A 19,830-nucleotide genomic window follows, 5' to 3' on the forward strand; every position below is an offset into this window, starting at 1 on the left:
TTATTTATGATTCATTGGCGAGACCTGAATAACAATAAAAAGAATGAGTCAAATATGGTTGAACAAACCATATATGTACTTCATTACAACTTTTTATTGTTCTCCATGAATTCATAAGAACAATTTCTAAGGAATTAAGAAAATACATTGTCATATTTTATATTCTGTTTTTATTGTACGTTGTATCCAATGTCTCTACACTTGGATACATCAACATTTTCTCTTATTTTTTTTTCTTATTAATATCATAGAACGCTAATACAATTTCCACGACCTGATTTAAACAGTAGGTATTATAAAGTGGTCGAAGGAAATTTCACTTTTCATAAATTACATTAGATTAAAATGATCGTTTTTCTTGACACGCGCGCGCATATCTGTTTCTTAAGTAAAATTAGGAAACGAATTTCAAGAGATCATTATGAACAATATTTTGAGTGACAACTTTCATCTACAAATATACATACATATGTGTTACATTGATGGTGCTCTGTCAAACGTTCACTGTGTCACGCAGATTATGTTCAATTATGAACTAAAAAGGAAGAAATTTTGTAAAAAAATTTCAAAACGTGTACACCGTATTATAAGAAACCGTGATACAGAATACCGTATGACGAATGACATTTTTATATTACAAATTTTCGTTAGACGATGGACGCGTGAATGGCGTAGATAAATAAAGAAAAAAAAAAAATTGATGACATGATTCGCTATGTTAAAAGGATCAATAGCCTCATTTGAAATAGCAACTTGAAATGTACACTCAATTTATTAAGTACAGTCAAAACACAACTATGTACTTGATCGAAATAATTTATAGAATTCATAACAAATACAAGAACAGCAATCTATCTATTACACTGATTTACAAATAAACATTACAGTAGACAATCTCATTTGTACCTTTTATTTAGGTATAATTCAATTTATTGTGTAATAACGTACACAGTGTAATCTCTTGGGAAACTACTGAGAGTCTACTGAAAAGTGTTTTTATACCTAAGTAGAATTCTACATAATGCTTTCAACGGCATATGTTATATATTAAAAAAGATTTTTTAAACAAATACTCACACAGAAATATGTGATGTTTCCAATTTCGTTTTCTTATCCATAGAACAAAGTAAAAAAGTGACTTCTAATCTAAACCCACGTGGGTTAATTATTTAAAAACATATTCTGTAAATATATACAGACACGTGATCTCACAAATTTGATTTATTAAATATTTCTTTGATCCTTATCGCTTGCTAATTACCTGTCAAATCTTGGTGTAAATTGCTGTAAGTTGATACAATGAATAAGAAAAAATTCCATGCTTCGTTTTCGTTACGCAGATCTTGATTGGTGGTAAATTATTTTCTAATAATGCGATAAAAGATTAAAAATTTGAAAATTGTCTATTTATAGTCACGAAAAGCACGCATTATTATTGTAAACATGTAACGTTGCGGTTTCTTTAATACTTTTCTCCACGTTATATTAAGCGTACAAATTAATTAATCGAAAATTTACCGATTATTCAAATAATCGTTACCATTATCGTATTCTCGAGCCACTTTAATTAATCTGTACATCTAATATATGAAATTCTTAAACCAGGAAGAATTTTTATTGATACTGGAAATGAGTGATAAGCAGCAAATTAATAGTGTACTTAAAGACGTAACTACAATGCCGATCAAAATATCGGTGAAGTTTGAAACGTGAAGATAATAATTGAAAAAAAAAAGAAACAGAGAAATGAAAAGAAAAACGAATATGACGAAGAAAAAAAAGAATCTATCGGTTTGGTCTAATCCGAATGCATATACACGCTTAGAGAAGACCAAATTACTTAGGTACATTATTCGTGTATGTTATTTACAGCGACTGAATATTATTTGTCTCTATTAATTATTTACATCAAATTGTATATATGATTTTCATTTAATCACAATATTTAGACTGTTTCACCTTTCTATGCGCTTCTAATTCATCCTCTGCGCCATACAGATGATATCGGTGCTTCATTTCGGTCGCAACGGACTTTAATAAAATTAATGAAAAATAATCAAAACCAACGTAAGATCAAAGGTGCCAAGAGACAAATAAAAAAAATAAAAAAAAGTACGACAGAAAGGAAAGAAAAAGCAAGGCGATTCGTTTGAAACAATCATAAATAAAGTAAACTCCAACAAAGGATAAATTAATTTAACACTAAACTCACCAGACGTGAACGCACTCTTTTTGGCATATCTTCTTGTAAACTGTATATCTCGTTTCGTTTTAATACGAGTTGCGAACCATCTTCAAAAATGACCTTAAGTACAATAACAAATTATTAGAAAATATTATTAACATTCAACTCTAACGATGATTGTCACTTACAGTGTACATGATACGGTGATTTGTACCCCCAAAGATACCATCGTAGAAATTTCCATCAGTCCATTTAACGATAACTGCGGCCCCTTGTGGCGGTGGGTTTCCAGGATCATAATTCTACAAAAAGGGTATTTGTAACAATTTGAAGTATAACCAGAGAGAAAAAAAAAAAAAATCGTGTAACCCACCATTATATCTGACGGGTATAAATCTTCACTGAAACTGTCGTCACTGAATGTGACCATATAAAACAAAGTATCATGTATAGAATCTACTTTGCCCTTGTAATATCGAGTATTACGGTGTTTTGCCCATACAATTTCACCCTGTCGAATCGTTGGTATTTTCTCTTTACCATCATCGTGACCATCACAGGTTACCTGTACGTAAATCTCATTATTGCAAACATAAATCAAACGTAAAAATTCTACGGAATTTGTGAAAGAAAATACCTGAAGCTCCGGTGAATTATATACCGGTACGGTAAAAGTTGCACCGGAAACCAGACCGCACGATGGGTGAAACAAGTTACCGCATTCGTTGCAACTCAAACAGGCTCCATCCTTTTGTCCGCAGTAACAACAATGTTGTTTAACGATGTTGGGTTTGATAGTTAATACATTTATAGGATCCTTATTTATAGCATCTTTAAAGGTGACGCCTGGTAGCAGTAGGGCGCACAATATGTGAGCCCAACTGCTATCGCTGGTACGCTTTAGAGCACCACCACGCATCGGGCACAGGCAACACATCTTACACAAAATAAAAACAAATTAATTGAACATTTAATCATTTTCGAAGAAACGAATGATAATCATATAACACTACGTACCACTTGGGTTTTACCAGCCTTGCATTTATCGCAAGCCCAATTTCTTAAGTCTGTAGGCAATACGGTAATCCCGTAACAGGAAGCATGGACCGTGACGTGACATTCTCTACAACGTAAAAGCTTATCATTTTCAGGCTCAACTACTTGTTCCTTTGAATTTGCAACAAATACACTTGCAGACACCTAGAAAGATACAGAAAATAAATATTTAGTTATCTCAAGACAATCAACATCAGTAACGGCTCGTAGTTAAAATTAGTGGAGGGTGTTGTTCCAGAAAATCTTTAGCTTGTTTTAAAAAAACCGCCATTGCGGGAGCGACAGCGCTCTCTCTACTGCGCAGCCTCGCGCGCAGCGTCCTATGTGCGCATGCGCGCGCAGTCAAACACCACGCCGCTGAAGATTTTTCTATCTTTTTCATAAACTGCGGGATGGCTATTGACATTAAATGTTATCGATAATATCAAGTGGAAATAGGGGGATGCTGCAGTTCCACAGTGCCTATACGCGAGCCGCCACTGATCAACATTGTTTTGACGATAAAAACTCACCCATATTGGAGAACTATCTGGTAAGACGGTGGGTTTACAATATTTCCAATCCGGTGGCATTAGCCTGCCGTGTCCGTTGCAACTCGAGGTGAAGGGTGCACAAATTGCGCAATGAGAAATCTGAGCGCTCCAATAATCGTTGAATGCTTTCAGAAGATCATTATTTGGAACGCTAGGATATAACATATCAGATATGTGTCCCGGTACCATCGACACTCTATTAGATACAGAAGGCGATTGACTTATAGAACATGTCGCTATGTTTGCCTCATCCGGATTAGGCATCAAGGTTTTTGTTTCAACTTCCTTTTTCCTAGTGGTCGCTTTCTTCAGTTTTTCCTTCGACTTTCGCCTGGACATTAATTTAATTGGCTTCAACGATGGCATGTTTGCATATATATTATCAGAAGATCTCTGTACATTCTGGGTTTGTAGTTTATCACCAGGCTCGATCACGTTAGAAAATTGCTCCTGATGAATAGTAATCGTTCTCTGGGCAGCTTGTAAATCCGGGATGGAATGACTCGTAGTATAATTCAAATTGATTATCTCCAATGGATGATCCACCTGGGTGGATACGCTTTTTACATTACTAACAATAGTACTTGCTTTTTTTACAGTTTTTCTACTACACCCTTCATCGTGTTGATTCAACGTCTTCAGAAGAAGATGATCCTGTAACTTTGGTACGATCTTCACTATTGAACCTGTTACATTAGGCATCGGTGCAGGATTTCTTGCACATCTTTTATTGAAATCAATCGTCATCGATGACTGCTTCTCCGAGACGTTCGTATATTTAGGAGCAGCCGTGAAAAAGAAGGTGTTGCCGCTGTTGGTTGGTAAACCCAACGAGGAAGATGAAGCGGATATCTCAGAGTTATCCAAACTGGTCGAAGTATAAACTTGCGCATCTTCTTTGGTATCTTTCGCAAAGAACACGTTACTGTTGTTGCTAGAAAGTTGCCAGAATTTTGTCGCCATCATTTTCGACGTGTCCGTTGTAGATCTTTTCCCCAGGATTTTAACGTCCGTGTTTCCGCTTATATTCTGACACGCAATAGTCTGCGCGAGCGGTTGCGACAATACTGCACTCTTGGTAAAGATACTTTCCATCTGTGGTATTTGAATAGTACACGGGGTCACAGATTTCGAAAGTTCTAAAGTCTTCGAATCGGTTCTCGACTCTTTCACTATCGTTTCTTTCTGAAGAATCGGTGGGTTGGCGAAGCCAGGGTTCACGAACATTATACCTGGAGTGGAAAGTTTAGGCTCGCGGGGTTTGGCGATAGGCCAGGTCTTTGGTAAAACTACAACGTTGTTCGATAACGCACGGTTATCGTTTTCCTCAGCGATCAATCTTTCAGGATCAACTTTAGGAGAAACCTCGGTCGCGGACACGTATGCTGATTTCAAAACGCTCAACCTAGGCGCTTTAATAATATCCTTCTTCGAATAATTAGGTATCGATCTTTCGGTCAACATTGTACCTACGCTTTTACAAACAGGGTAACTCGATGATTTTCCATCTTGCAATATAATTTTTGTATCGTCACCTATGAATTCAGATTCAACAGCTTTATCTATTTTCATTGGTTTCGCTTGCTCGAAAACATTAGTTTTTAATAACGATTGCTGTTTACCGAACGTTTTGATGGATACAGGGTTAGTCTTCTTGGTACTCTTTGTATATACATTTATCCGTTCATCCGTATTATCTGTCCCCTTCGTATCACTATAAATAGAACTTGCTACTTGACCGCTACTTGCAATGTTTAAAACAGTTTTAACCTTGACTGGGCTTGTATCAGTATCGTTATCGGTGAAAATGATACTCTCCGATATATCATTTATCCTTGATTGACTGTCAGTCAATGATTTATGCGCGTGAAGACTCGGCATAGCCATAAGCTTCCTTTGGACGTCAGCGTCGGACACGTCCAAAGGTTCGTTAATATCGAAGATAGATATATTCAAATGTTTACGTTTAGTTTTATTCACGTTCTTTGATTTCGCTTTCTTCTGTTCCCCAGACTTTGAATGCTTCTTCTTCTTCTTAACCGGCTTCTCGGTGGCCTCGGAGAAATCAGAAGCATCCTCCAGTTTAATGCTTCCAGTAATATCATTCGTAATTACATTGCTATCTTCGTGACTGTCGTTATCTAACTCGATGCTTTGATCCGGGAACGAGGAAGATTCGTAGTTAAAGCTATCGTCTGGTTCCACTTTTATTTCAGTCTTCACCGTCACGTTTTCTATAATACTTTTGTTAGAATCCCTTTTGGACTTTGATTTATCCTTATCGGCGTTCTTCTTCTTTCGCTTCCGACTCTTTTTACGATTGTAACCATCATCGTAAACAGAAGCCTCGTGTACATCTGTGATCGGTATAAATAATTATTAATTAAATTACACATAGAAATTAATCAAAAGATACAATTCTTTACCCATTTCTCCAGCTTTCAGCCATATGTCTTCGAGAACTTCTAACTGTTGCTCGTCTGGCCCATCATCCACCTCCTCTAATTCTAGATCTTGTAATACTTTCTTCACGTCAGGAGGAATATCCGGACGATTCACTAGCTCTTCCATATCAACGTCCGGGTTCGTTGCCATGATATTCTTCTTCTTATGTATCGTATGACGTTTATTTTTTGGAGCTGCATTCAGATAGCTCTGAGGCAATTGACCGTTACTACTATTGCTACACAGAAGATCCATCTGAGAAGGCATAGGTGCGGCTGTTTGTCTAGGATCCTCCGGATGAGGACCGATATCTTCTCCGCGTAACCATAATTCATACCTGAAATGCAACACTTCTGATTAGTTTATTTTAGAATCTTTAATAATACTATAAATTGATTTTAACTAGTATACACCTTTCTAACAACTTTCCCTCATTACCTTTCTGGCTGAAAACGCTTGACAAAAGTGTCCATTGATATTTTAACCATATCTTTACTACATGTACATTGTGTAGCCCTTTTACCATACTCTACCCATCGCGGTGCAGCGAAATTAGTTGATTCAGCGCAATTGAATCCGTGATTAAAGCCAGCGTGATAGCCATAAGGAAAGGTAATCATTATTTCTCCAGCTTCTTGAGTTATCTAGAAGAAAAAATAAATGATTCATTATAGTCTATAATTCTTTGTACTCGTTTTTTAATTCAAACTTACTTTATTGCATGGAATCGAATATTGCCGCAATATCTGAGGAGAGATGAGAGACATTTTGTGACGTAAAAACGCTTGACAACTTTGGTAGCTCGATGGAAAAAAGCCGCTGGCAAGTCTTTCCAATCTTCGTCCATGTTCCGGTGGTATGGCGTACCATGTCTTTGGAGCACCGAAATGTAAGTAGTTTATCGAATACAAATCCATGTCCTCCGTGTGCCATGCGAACGTGGTTTTCCACATTCCAAAATACAAGTACGCCGTGTTAACACCGTCGATAGATATACCATAGTCTTTGTTCACGTAATCGAGGATCGTTCCTAAATGGTTGATATTCCATTCTTTTACGTCCGGATCGGTTAACGAGCCAGATACATCCGCCCCGTATATGGGCGCTACGTATGTTATATTCTTCCAGTACTTTCTTTCCAAATCTTCGTAATCAAAATGACGTGGAGTATTATATCGCTCGGAATTGGCCAGTTTACTATATTCTTTAACGGTCATAGATTTCTTCTGTATATTAATTTGCTGGTAAAGACCCTGTTTGCCAGTTACCACCTGACAAATTGGAGCAGGAATAGTAAGATCTAAGTTGTCTAAATTGTAGCCTCCTTTCCTTGGTACCCATTCAGGTGGCGGAATAACTTTCGCTAAACCAGCTTTGTGGGCTCCTTTACTTTCCATGTACTCCACATATTTAGTAAAATCCTTAAATTCTTCGTATGTAGGTCTAAAAACCTGTATACGGGGAGTACCCCGTGAATTGTTACTAACCATTTTTTATCTAGTTTATACACCTGAAAATTAAAAAAAGAATTAGCATTTTGTAATTAGGTATTGAAATTAAGTAAGCAACATTCTTAAGGAGAATGATTGTGAGTATGGTTTAAAAATATATACTTTATTCAAAGGTAATTATATAAAAAGCAATAGCTACAAATATGTAAACATGTAATATGTAAACATTCGCTCATAACGCATCTATATTTACAGTCACTGCAACAGTTGCATCATCATGCAAAAAACGGTCTATTGAAATAGTGATAGCGTTTGAAAGAAATTTCATTCATTATACTCCAATTTTATGTTTTTACAAATAACATTCAAACGGAGAGGATAAAAGCGAGGTGTCGATGTTTTTGAGACGAGAGGTGCCGGATGAGCATAAACAAAATGGATGATATCTATTGTCAAGAAATTCCTGATATATATTTATTTATATCTGTCTATCGGTCGGAGAAGCAAATGTGACATATCGTTAGAACGTAAAAGAAGCATCGCCTTCGGTGTTTCTATCACATGTTAGTTTCTTCAAGGGTGTTTTCACCGTACAAATGATGGCTGATCACGAAATCTCGTGTTGGCAGTAATATTGACCGATACGAATGAACACATTCAAAATCGTACGATTTATCGCGTTATCGTCAAGCAGGATGCGTTACTTACATCGATAATTCAACGCGAATAATCACCTCTTTTGTATAAACACCATGTTCAACTAAATATTGCCGTCGTTCTCGCGATTTGACACATCCACCGCGCTACCCCGCGCGTCATGTAAAGCCAATAAAGATGGCGTTCAAACACTGAATCAGGTCTTAGACGCTTAATTAAACGCGCATGCGTAAATAGCGGGAAATTTAAATTTTTGCATTTTGTCACGTACATTATTTATCATCGATATTATCACAGAAATCTGTTATTAAATGTATTCCCAAGTAACCAGTATTTTCCTTCATAGATGTTTCTACCTACACGCAAACGCTACGAGGTTAGAAATGACATAGATTGAAAAAAATGTATTATTTATTTTATGTATTTAGTGCATCATAACCGTATAATTTGGAGAACTAATTTGAATCCTAAATGAATATTATTCGTATCTTTTTAAGTGAAATTTAGGTATTAGCAAGAATGAAATCCTGATCTTTCAAAAAATATTTAATTTATCGTGTACCGAGCGCCATCCCACGTGATTCATCCGCAACAACTCGATACTCGGTAGATAAAAAATGTTTCCTGCATTAATTTAGTTGCACGTTACGGTTAGAAAGATTCAAAACATCATAATACAATTTTAAAAAATGGTAAATGTTATAATATTTGGTAAGTAATATTAACTTTAGTTTCAATCGACTCTATTCGATCCTAATTTAGATACAATCTGTAAGTTTCTAAATCTATATATTTCAATATATATTCCGATACTTATGTATAAGCAAACATAGTTGCACAGTTACGCGTGCTTAATACATTGATGCAATTTTACAGAGTATTTTGTAACTTTGCCAAAATGGCAAGAATTATAACAAACAAGCAGCATAATATTCACAAGAGAGAAATACAGCTGTACTATTATTTAAGTATCAGCTCGTGCAATATTGTACAGATATAGATAGTGTATGCAGACACCAGTGAGCTTTCAACACTAACATGAAACAAGGTCGTACATCTAAAGAGAAAGTGGTAATAATTCAATAGTAACCGAATGTTTAAAACATTACCTCGTTTTTATTCAAACACAATACATTCTCATATAATTTTTATTCTTTATCAACAAATAGTGTAGGAGATGCGGGGCCATTTTGTAGAACTCTCGGAAGATAATGCCCCGATGGAATAAGATAAACATATTTTTAAGAATTTCATACAAAAAGGCCTGATAAAGCAACATTGTTGAATGATCTGTTTCATTGCACACCTGCTGTTGTTTATCACAAATCGATTTATTAAACAGGTGATTATTTAAAGATTGATAACATTTGATAAATAATCGTTCGATAGAGGTATGAATTCAATTATTATATTAATTTGTGCTATTTTGTTCAATCGAGATCTCCATTCTGTAATGTCTACAATTTTATCAGCTTTTTTGCATTAATTGACACTTCTTTTTCATACAAAGAAAGTGACCCTGATAATGTCCAAACAATCAGGAGTCCAACCTAGACACACATACTTATGAATCATTCTCTTATGCTAACAAAGAGGGAGTTTCCGGCAAGCATCCTAACAATAGTCATTACTAAAAATTATCAATATTCAAAGTTCTGTCATCCAAAATCCATTAATCCTTATCTAGAAATCGCATCTCGATAGTTAATTACCGAAGAAACAGATAATGTACAAAGCCATGTTAAAACTGTGAGGCATCTTAACGCGTTGAATGCCATGAGGGTTACCGGTGGCCGGCACCGCAAATTGTAATTAAAAGAAATTAAAAGAAAATAGAAAAACATTATTTTAAATAATGTAAAATATCAAATAGAATGTGTGAAATTTGAAAATGAACTATTCCTATTCTTAATAATTAGAGCTTCAATACGTTCCACAATACATGCCTACTTTCACTGTGGCAATCAACGTGTTACAAGAACGTGGTGAATGTATTTCTCATCGATTTTTTCATTTAGAATTCTCAATTTCACGGTTGAATGCATTACAGGAGGTTCAAATATTTCAATCGATAAACATGGAAACTGTTTGATCAGCGTAGAACGGGTTAATTATTTGGACTAGGCAATTCAGTCAACCGAACTCCTCCGCGTTCGTTGGAACGTGCGTGGTTATTAACCAAGGAGAGGAGGGAGAATTATGAAGCTTTGTCTCGCCTCGGAATCATCAGTAGTACAGCAACACGCCTCCAAGCGCGCACAAGGTGTACGCTTTCGAAGGCGACCTTTACTTTTTGTACTTACGGCGTGGCTTACTTGTCGCGACATTTGTATGCGGTTCACGACGCGTCGCCTTCGATTATACGTCAACAATCGTGCTACAAAGTGCAACAGATATAAAATTATTCTAGGATTATTTATTGTAAGGCAGTGTTGACATAGTGGCTGTTCGATACTTGTGAAAAATCTTATCGGTACGTGTTACGCTCGATGAGAGAAAATTTTTATTCAATACATTTATCGAATGCTTGGCATTTGATGAATATATCAGTTAAACTCAATATTTTATCAGTGTTTATCATCGTATGCTTACTAACTTCATTTACAATGTTAATGTCTGATGACACACTGTATATGTTTTCTGACGGACTTGTTAGAATCATTGCAAGGCACGTGGCGGATATTATGAACCGCAAAAAAAGAAAGAAGCGCGATTGTATTTCGTTCGTTGCTCCTTGATCTCGGAACTCTTCATGGTGGTAGTGCGTCTGAAGCCGATAATACAAACATTCGAGCGATATGGGCGTTTGAGAGCTCTTTAGATTTCAAGTTTTGGCTCGTGGAAATTTTGAAACTATTTCAAAGTAGATTTCATAACAAGCTTAGTGTTTTATATACGTATATACGCTTGCAGTATCTTTTATTGGGAGCGAAGCTATCGCGCGAAATTTGAATTCCTGATCCGTAAATTAAAACTCGGGTTCTTTTGTTTTATTTTAATCGATTTTTAATTGCTATATTGTGTCCCCAACTCTGTTAAAGTTACTTTTACTGCAAATAAAAGCTGATGGTGTCCTAGTATTATATACTATTTCTGCGTAAGGCACGAGGCAAAAAGTATTCCATTAAACTTTCATACTACACGTGTTGCTATTTGCAATTCAAATGATGAAGAAAAAGCGATGAACGCGTTGCCAACATTTTATAATCTTGTACAGTGATTTTCGCTGTGATAATGATAGAATAGTTTATTAATATAATTAAAATTTAGCATCAACAATAAATGTCTCGCCGCGGGCGACGCTGTTTGCCTTGTACATGAATGTCCGCCCACAATGCATCGTGTTGTTTTTCATTTCATTTTTATCTTTTCATTTTCACGCGTGTCTTGTTGTGTGTTTAGTGTCGAATAAAATTAAAAGAACCCATCGGTGATTGAGAAACGAAAGTGAAAGCAGACGGAGTGAAAACTCGGATGTACATACTAGGAGGAAACGAAGGAGAAAAATGGGCACGAAAGTACTCATCGAAATGCAGCAGCAGCTGAGACACGCGGTGTCTAGTTCGGAAAACGCACCAAGCAGTACGAAAAAGGTAGACGATCAAATGGACATCGACAACTCGATATTCTTAGTATTCGAGGATATTTCCTATAAAGCCCGTCCATGGATATTTTCCAGAGGTAAGAAGAAATGTTAGTTAGTATTAGTAGTCAGAAAGCGGGTGGGGAAATAAAATGTCCCTAAAGTCACCTAGATCTTAAAGTTATTTTGTGACATCCTGCTGGTTTATTGGGTTAGTTCAGGGGCGGGCAATTGTTTTGGCCACTTTGTGGAAGCGGAGGTTAGCGGAGGGCCGCACCTTTTAAAAATGATTGCATTCATTAATTAACTTGGCATTTCAGAAAATCACTAAAAATCAATAAAATAGTGGCAATTTTATTCAATTTATCTAAATACGAGACGAATCTTCAAGGCGGATCTTTCTGACTGTTTTGGCGGGCCACAAAAAGCTCTTAGAGGACCGCTATTTGTCCACCCCTGGGTTAATTCGATGAGCCCGACATCAGCCACTAGGCCGTAGAGGCTACTCATCTTGACCCCCTTTAGATCACTGGTGCATAAAAGGAAGAAATATTACTTTTCTTTAAATTAATACTTGTCAAGACTGGGTCATATTTAAGAAAGCGTCAGTCATAAAGCAAACCGTCGACATTAATGTACATATTTAAAAAGAAAGCTGTATTTTACGAATCTTTGTTTGCAGTATTCCTTATCCGACTTTTCTTATCGTAATATAACGGCACGTCACTCATTCAATCCGATATGTTTCAGGCAGAATCTAAATCATTCAACGAGAATGTAATTATTGAGACGCAATGATCAGAAATGTCTTTTCGATTGGAAAAGAAATTAGTGATCGTTTATGCAGCATTGTACGCATTATCAGAGCTTAATAAAATAATTATACTTGTAATGGCAGCCAGTGGCACGTGGAAGAAAAATGTTGCTTTGGTATCAGTAAGCTTAACAAGATAACACTGCCATGTTAACATAAATGAACTATATCAAATTATACGCGATACGGCTGACTATTTAATGATTATGGAAATTCAGTTCTGCGGTTGTAACGTGATCCCTTGTTGTAGGCGACCAGGCGCATGTAAATGATATATGAAATTGTATAAGTCAAAATCAGGAATTGAAATGAAGGAAACATTAGGCGGTTGCTGATAATTAAAATAAATAATAGCTACTTATGAGTGATTCGGATAATGAATGGCTTGTTCGCGATGATGTGTACACTGCCTTAGATCTTACAATGGCATACGTACTGATCACTAATAATGTTAGTTTAAAACGTGTAATTTACTTATCATCTATTATTACCCTCCATCGAGTGAAACGATTTTAGAATACTTATCTAAGATCGGTAATAAAGTAAACAGTATAAATTATCGTAGAATTAATAGAAGGCACCAGCATTATTTATATATTTATATTATCCGCTGAAACAAGGTTTGTCGAGTTCGAATGCTTGAGAAGTCGCTTGAGGCTGTATAAATAGATTATGCGCAGAATGATGCATGTTGTCGCGTCTCGTCTGTGACCGTACTCTCTTATAAGTTTATTAACCCTGAAACATCCAACGAACATGGTGTTAATACTCCTTTCAGTAATAATAATAGAATTGTGTCGTCTGTAACAAATCTAATAATTTTGTCATGATCAAAGATACGAAAGAGTATCCCCATAAGTTAACTTCGTTTAAATTATTGATTATACTTTTTACGTTAGCGGGAACAATCGGTTTCCGTGATCGTGTTTGGAAACATTAGCGAGGCCTGATGCACTAGATTGCATGGTCGTATGAAAACAGGACGAGGTGAACTAATGAGCTATCATAAATTTTAACAGGAGTATTAATTACTGGCTTAACAATCATACGCTCACTTGCATAATATCCCGTAAATATTTTTAATAATGTAGTTCGGTGCAATGGCGGATGCCCTGCATCCGGAAGCCAGGGCCGGTCCTGGGCCTAGGCAGATTAGGCGGCCGACCGGGGCCCTCGTAAGACGATTTTGTAAATTCTGTACAATTTATTAGGTTAATTAATACTCGAGCAATGCGTTAAAGTTTCAAGGTGAAAGCAACACTTGTGATCCGGAAATCGATGTCAGTATGTTAAACGAGTATTCAGTATTTTTTTATTGTATTTATAGTTCTCTTTAGCAGACGTCTAACATGAAATATCAATTTTTTCTTTTTCTAATAACTCTTTCGAAACCTTTTAGACTACTCATAGAATGTATGGTGTACTTTTGGACATCACGTGGCGTTAAAAGACAGATTAGGAAGATAAAGAGATAAGGAGAGCCACTCGTTTCGGTTTAAACAAATTAAATACAAATCGTTATGTTCAACAATGTTATTTCTTTTACTATAAAACAGGGTGTACAAATGTTTCTTAATATTCCACTTTCTCCAGTATTTTAATACGTCGTATCATTTAACGATTCGAGTTTTTAGAAAGCATTGACATGGATATCTGTTTCAGAGAAGACCGAATTGCTGAAAAACTTGAGCGGTGAATTCAGAGCCGGCGAACTGACTGCAATAATGGGATTATCTGGTGCTGGAAAATCGACGCTGATGGATGTTTTGACAGGATTTACGTTAGTAGACTTCTTATCTTTTTTGCTCACTTATAATTCTGGCACTTACGTTTCGCGTGAACCTCGTTAAAAATTAAGCTTAATAAATTTATCATCATCAGCATTATATTAACATACATACATGTACTTAGATTATTAACTCACAGTAGCCAATGGATCTGGTCAAGCAGATGTGCAGGGTGTTTCAAATAATTTGATTCACTTAAAATATCAACTCTTTAATTGACAACAATTGAAACAGAAATGAACCCATTAAGCACTAAAAGGGTACAGATGACTGAAAGAGATTACATAATACACGGTGGCTTCCCTGCAGATAGCACTTCCGCTTATGACGAAGATGATATTTGTATAGATTGCGATGGAACAGACGTCGAAATACTTTTATTCATATGCAACGAGGTCGTTGATATTCTTAGAAAGCGTTTTCTATGCATTTCTGTAAATATTTATAGCTTAATGTTACACGCCGAGCATGATCTATGCTATTATTACACCTTACGTTCAATTATTTCATTGTGGCAATTCTAGTAACGTTTAAATAATCTTCGCTTGTGAAATATTAATTTATAAACGTCGCACAGCCTCTGCTGAGAATTTTAAAAGTTCTGGAAGATTAGCAATTGAATATTTATTGGTCCGTGGCGTCCTCATTTCGATCGTTTTCATTCCTTTTATCTGTTGATAACGTTGAACGAAAATGATAACGTTTATTTCTATGGTATAGCATTTGGATAACACAGAAAGGTGTTTTAATTTTTTGAAAGTATTGAAAGTATTTTTTGAAAGTAAAAATGGAAAAGCATAGATGTTCAGAAACATGTATTTTTGTTTATTTATTTTTCTGAGTCACTGTACGCAACATGCAGCCGTGTGCAATTATTTTGCTATGTACTTGACTGAAGAAACTATGATCTCCGTCAAGTAGCGTGGTTGCAACGCACACTGGTGGAAACGCTGATATCGCCGATAAACCTACGTGACCAAAGAAATATTTTATTTCATAAAAGAACGATAAACGCTTCTCGTGGCGTCACACTCGAGAATGCACCAAGAAATGCAGCTTTCATGAGTTTTTAATTAATGAAGATTGTAGTTACAAAGTTAAAATATTGCTCAAAATAATTGAAGACTTATTGATTCATTAGAAACAGACCGATAATTGTTAATATTCTTTTGTTATTAATACATCCATTTACGTGTACATATAAAAGAGGTGACAGAAAAACTTGTAAAAGAGGATACCAGTAGTCTAGACGACTTCGCTGAGATTTTTTAAAAGATAAGGTGACTTAAAGAAAAAATCTTTTATTCTTGATGTTTCTATATCTTTCATTAATACATATTCTTTTGTAGGAATTACAGAGAACTGTAAAACGGACTGTTTCTAATGGATCACCCTGTAGATAGAGCGGATCTTGCGATTCCTCGGTTAGTTTGAGCATTACCATAAGTAGGTTACCCTAAGGATGGTTTTAAATAAACCATTGTGCTTTATCTTAAGTATCGGTCAATAACCGAAGCAGAACGAATGGGACGTAAATTTAATCAACGATTAAACTCTAAACAAGCAAATCAATCTCATATGCATATAGATTTCAGAGGCGGCTCGTGTATAGGCATTGTGGAACTGCAGCAGCCCCTATTTCCACTTGATATTGTCGATAACATTTAATATAATAAGTCCTTTTTTCTTTAATTCTTTCTTTATACTTGTACAATATATAATCCTTAAGCTTAATGTCAGTAGCCATCTCCCAGTTTATGAAAAAGATAGATAAATCTTCAGTGGCGCGGTGTTTGAATGTGCGCGCATGCGCGCGAGGCTGCGCACATAGGAAGCTGCGCGCGAGCCTGCGCAAAGATTTTGAATTCAAATGAATATGAACATGCTTTGGACTCTTTTTCAGAACGGCTGACGTGACTGGGAATATAATGGTCAATTCGAAACCTAGGAATCTCAATGAATTTCGACGGTTGTCTGCGTACATAATGCAAAACGACAATTTGCAGTCACTGTTGACGGTACAGGAAGCAATGAACGTCGCTGCAGAGCTCAAACTTACCGCTAGTCCGCAACAAAAGAAACAAAAGGTATGCTGTACAGTGTCCGGGGATGGCCCTGAGATTTCGGGGGTCCGAGGTGAGCTCCGAAAAAGGGCCCCTTTATTCTTAGACGCAAAATCGTCTTATGGGGGCCCTAGTCCTAGGGCCGGCCCTGACGGTATCTTTGTTAACTGGAGCTAACTATGATTCAATTTTTATATACGGTTTCAGATCGAGCAGATCTTGATCACAATGAGCCTGGACACGTGTCGTTACACGCGTACAGGACAACTCAGCGGTGGAGAAAGGAAGAGGCTTGCAATTGCATTAGAATTAATTAACTGCCCGCCAATTTTGTTTCTCGACGAACCTACTAGGTATACATATAGTACATTATTCAAAAAACATTAAATAATCATCTTGTCGTATTCAATTTATAGCGGATTAGATAGCGTCACTTCAAAGTATTGTATAACATTGCTAAAGCAATTGGCAAAGTCAGGACAAACGGTGATTTGCTCGATTCACCAACCGAGCGCTTCTCTTTTGAACATGGTTGATCATCTTTACGTGATAGCTGATGGAAGCTGCGTTTATACCGGTAGCACGCAGAATTTAGTACCTTATTTGAGCGGCCTCGGTTTCCAGTGTCCGACGCACTACAATCCAGCTGACTACCGTGAGTAAAGTCGTGACAATTTAACGTGTTAAGGAAAAAGCATTGACGAGGTAAATCTTTTTTTCTTACAGTGATGGAGATTTGTAATGGAGATTACGGTAGACACGTATCAAAACTGATAAACGCCATCGAAAATGGAAAGAACAATGCTTGGAGGTCAACGAGCAATGTAACCACGGCCAATCATCAGGAGGAAGTAATCGCTTTAAACGTGATGGCTTCCTTCCAAGCACTTCGGCAGCGATCCGTGATGGAAACGGATTACGCCCCTAGACGCAGACCCACCTCAGAATATGCGACGAATTTTTGGAAACAGTTAGCCGTCCTCCTCAAAAGAAATGCCATTAAACTATCCCGGGATAAGGTAATGGAGTCTTTTTCATTGGTAATGATTTATTTTAAGAGAAACATTGTAAGAGAATACCATGTAATACAACCACTCAAGTAGTTGTCCTTGGTGACAGTTTGATATTACAGTAAATTATGTAGTAGGGTAACAATGATTGATGATCTGTTTACATTTTCTACAGGTATTAACATTCACACGGCTCTCGATGCATTTTATAATCGCTCTGATGGTCGGTACAATTTATTTCCGAATCGGACAGGACGCTGTATACGTGTTGGATAATTTCAATCTTCTATTTTTCAATATAATGTTTCTAATGTTTAGCGCGTTCAGTGCAACCGTAACAACATGTAAGTGAAATTATTACAAAGATTAAAATAATTAATTGGAGCAGTGGCGGCTTGCGTATAGGCACTGTAGAACTGCAGCACCCCCTATTTCGATAACATTTAATATAACGAGTCCTTTTTTCTTTAATTCTTTCTTTATATTTGTACATTTATGAAAAAGATAGAAAAATCTTTGTATGGAACTATGCGCTTCACAATGGCGTGGCGTTTGACTGTGCGCGCATGCGCAGATAGGAAGCTGCGCGCGAGGCTGCGCGGGAGAGAGAAGACTGTAGCTCCCGCAGCGTCGGTATTTTTAAAACAAAGACTAAAAATTTTCTGGAGCAGCACCCCTACTAATTTTAGCTACGACCCGCCACTAAATTGAAGTGTTTTTGATTGTTAACAGTTCCCTTGGAATTACCAATCATTATGCGGGAACACTTCAATCGCTGGTACAAATTACACTCCTTTTATTTGGCCAACAAATTAGCCGACATTCCAATTCAATTCGCTGCAATTTCTTTATACATTCTCATAGTCTATTATATGAGCAATCAGTTGTTCGAACTCAAACGATTTTGTCTGTACACGGTAATGTGTTGCGCTATTAGCTTGGTTGCTCAAACGTTTGGATTGTTGGTTGGAACTGGAATGAAAGTCCAGGTCTGTACAATGTTTCTAAATAATATACAATGTTTATTAAATTGACTGTAACATTGTAGAGTTCTGTTTTACATTATTCCAGCATGGTATGATCTTTGGACCACTTACGATTCTTCCATTCTTGATATTTAGCGGATTCTTTGTTCAACTTAGAGATGCTCATCCGTGGTTACGTTGGGTATTCCACTTGTCGTTTCTTAAATACGGTTTTGAGGGTGTAATGATTGCCATTTATGGGTAAGGAAGCTCTTCGAACATACGATTTATTATCATAGACTTAACTGATCATTATGAATATCTGTTTCAGTTACAACAGACCAAAACTTTCATGTTCAGGCGTTTATTGCCACTTTGCTATACCAGAGAAGCTATTAAGTGCCATGGACATGAAACAAGCTGATTATTGCTTTTCTTTGATCGTATTGGCTGGGTTGTACGTTATCTTGGATCTGTCAACGTTTACGTTGCTGAAATTCAAATTGGAAAAACGTGTGTAACGGAAAGAAAAACAATACCAATGTTATGAGTGAGATTTTAATGAATTAGGTTTTATTATAAACAATTCATGTTGTGTTCACTGTAAATAGAACAATATAAGGAAATTACCGTCAAAGACTGATTTGCCTTTAAAATGTTGCTGTAGAAAAAGGAAAAGGAAGTTTTATAAAGACTATTTGTTAAAACGATCGTGATTGCATTTATTGCGGTTTTATTAAAATAGAAAAAATGATATGCATAAGTGTGTATAGCAGGTTTCTTTAATGCAAGGAGTAATGCATTAGATGTACAAATTATTTCGGTGCCTTTTGAATAATTGCCATGGTTTTTGAAAAGTAAATCTTTAATTAAAAACGAAAAGGCACTGAATTAATTTGTCTATGCGAACAGAAAGGGTACCCTCTTGTGCAATACAACTGATTTGTTTGCCAGCTAAACAGGAATAAAAATTCTGTTATCTTGAGATAATGTATCACTCATCAATGATATTCTTTTAATACTGTTAAATGCTGTTTCGTCTTGTACGATAAGAATAGAAGTTTTGTATAAATTACGTTCACATGAAACGTAATAAGTATACATAAGGTCAAACAGAGCGTATTTAAGCATATTTTTTATACTTTTCACGTTCGTTCTTATAAATTATAATGAACGAAGAAATATATGATCATGTATTAAAAATGTTTTTTAGTAGTCCAAGTAAAGACCGACTATTTAATCTACCAAAGAATTAATAGAACGGGGAATATTGAAAAAGAT

The 19,830-nt window shown here is 36.2% G+C and overlaps 2 protein-coding genes across 6 annotated transcripts; one reads left to right on the forward strand and one right to left on the reverse strand.

Moving 5' to 3' along the window:
• Positions 1 to 153: 153 nt before the first annotated feature.
• Positions 154 to 8,585, reverse strand: LOC114871125 (lysine-specific demethylase 4C-like). Of its 2 annotated transcripts, none has more exons than XM_029176626.2 (11): positions 8,405 to 8,585; positions 6,933 to 7,729; positions 6,658 to 6,863; positions 6,201 to 6,556; positions 3,754 to 6,131; positions 3,203 to 3,385; positions 2,823 to 3,122; positions 2,559 to 2,750; positions 2,374 to 2,487; positions 2,213 to 2,305; positions 154 to 2,031 (listed from the first exon to the last, which is right to left on the reverse strand). In XM_029176626.2, exons 2-11 carry the CDS (start codon positions 7,707 to 7,709, stop codon positions 1,933 to 1,935), a joined length of 4,698 nt encoding a protein of 1,565 aa, XP_029032459.1. In that variant the 5' UTR covers positions 7,710 to 7,729; positions 8,405 to 8,585; the 3' UTR covers positions 154 to 1,932. The 2 variants fall into 2 exon arrangements, with proteins under 2 accessions (XP_029032459.1, XP_029032458.1); XM_029176625.2 differs by having other exon boundaries at positions 8,379 to 8,585.
• On the forward strand, positions 7,033 to 19,260 carry LOC114871126 (ATP-binding cassette sub-family G member 4-like). Of its 4 annotated transcripts, XM_029176628.2 has the most exons (13): positions 9,251 to 9,398; positions 9,497 to 9,669; positions 10,378 to 10,800; positions 11,730 to 12,008; positions 14,387 to 14,504; positions 16,415 to 16,598; positions 16,782 to 16,927; positions 16,991 to 17,229; positions 17,301 to 17,593; positions 17,760 to 17,928; positions 18,317 to 18,573; positions 18,656 to 18,810; positions 18,881 to 19,260. In XM_029176628.2, exons 4-13 carry the CDS (start codon positions 11,834 to 11,836, stop codon positions 19,068 to 19,070), a joined length of 1,926 nt encoding a protein of 641 aa, XP_029032461.1. In that variant the 5' UTR covers positions 9,251 to 9,398; positions 9,497 to 9,669; positions 10,378 to 10,800; positions 11,730 to 11,833; the 3' UTR covers positions 19,071 to 19,260. The 4 variants fall into 4 exon arrangements, with proteins under 4 accessions (XP_029032462.1, XP_029032461.1, XP_029032463.1 ...); XM_029176629.2 differs by lacking the exons at positions 9,251 to 9,398; positions 9,497 to 9,669; positions 10,378 to 10,800 and adding an exon at positions 7,033 to 7,108; XM_029176630.2 differs by lacking the exons at positions 9,251 to 9,398; positions 9,497 to 9,669; positions 10,378 to 10,800; positions 11,730 to 12,008; positions 14,387 to 14,504 and adding exons at positions 14,522 to 15,791; positions 15,861 to 15,935.
• Positions 19,261 to 19,830: the final 570 nt, after the last annotated feature.

Source organism: Osmia bicornis, chromosome 5 (genome assembly GCF_907164935.1).
Source record: "Osmia bicornis bicornis chromosome 5, iOsmBic2.1, whole genome shotgun sequence".
In the NCBI taxonomy this organism is placed as follows: Eukaryota; Metazoa; Arthropoda; class Insecta; order Hymenoptera; family Megachilidae; genus Osmia; species Osmia bicornis.

What these genes read in the sequence shown, in the direction of transcription:
- LOC114871125 (XM_029176626.2), bottom strand. Translation starts at nt 7,709, where the DNA reads ATGGTTAGTAACAATTCACGGGGTACTCCCCGTATACAGGTTTTTAGA. An exon ending in ATAATTCACCGGAGCTTCAG is followed by an intron (nt 2,751 to 2,822) that starts GTATTTTCTTTC and finishes ATTTACGTACAG; the next exon opens with GTAACCTGTGATGGTCACGA. An exon ending in ATCACCGTATCATGTACACT is followed by an intron (nt 2,306 to 2,373) that starts GTAAGTGACAAT and finishes ATTGTACTTAAG; the next exon opens with GTCATTTTTGAAGATGGTTC.
- LOC114871126 (XM_029176629.2), top strand. Translation starts at nt 11,834, where the DNA reads ATGGGCACGAAAGTACTCATCGAAATGCAGCAGCAGCTGAGACACGCG. An exon ending in GATGTTTTGACAGGATTTAC is followed by an intron (nt 14,505 to 16,414) that starts GTTAGTAGACTT and finishes ACTCTTTTTCAG; the next exon opens with AACGGCTGACGTGACTGGGA. An exon ending in CGCAACAAAAGAAACAAAAG is followed by an intron (nt 16,599 to 16,781) that starts GTATGCTGTACA and finishes ATACGGTTTCAG; the next exon opens with ATCGAGCAGATCTTGATCAC.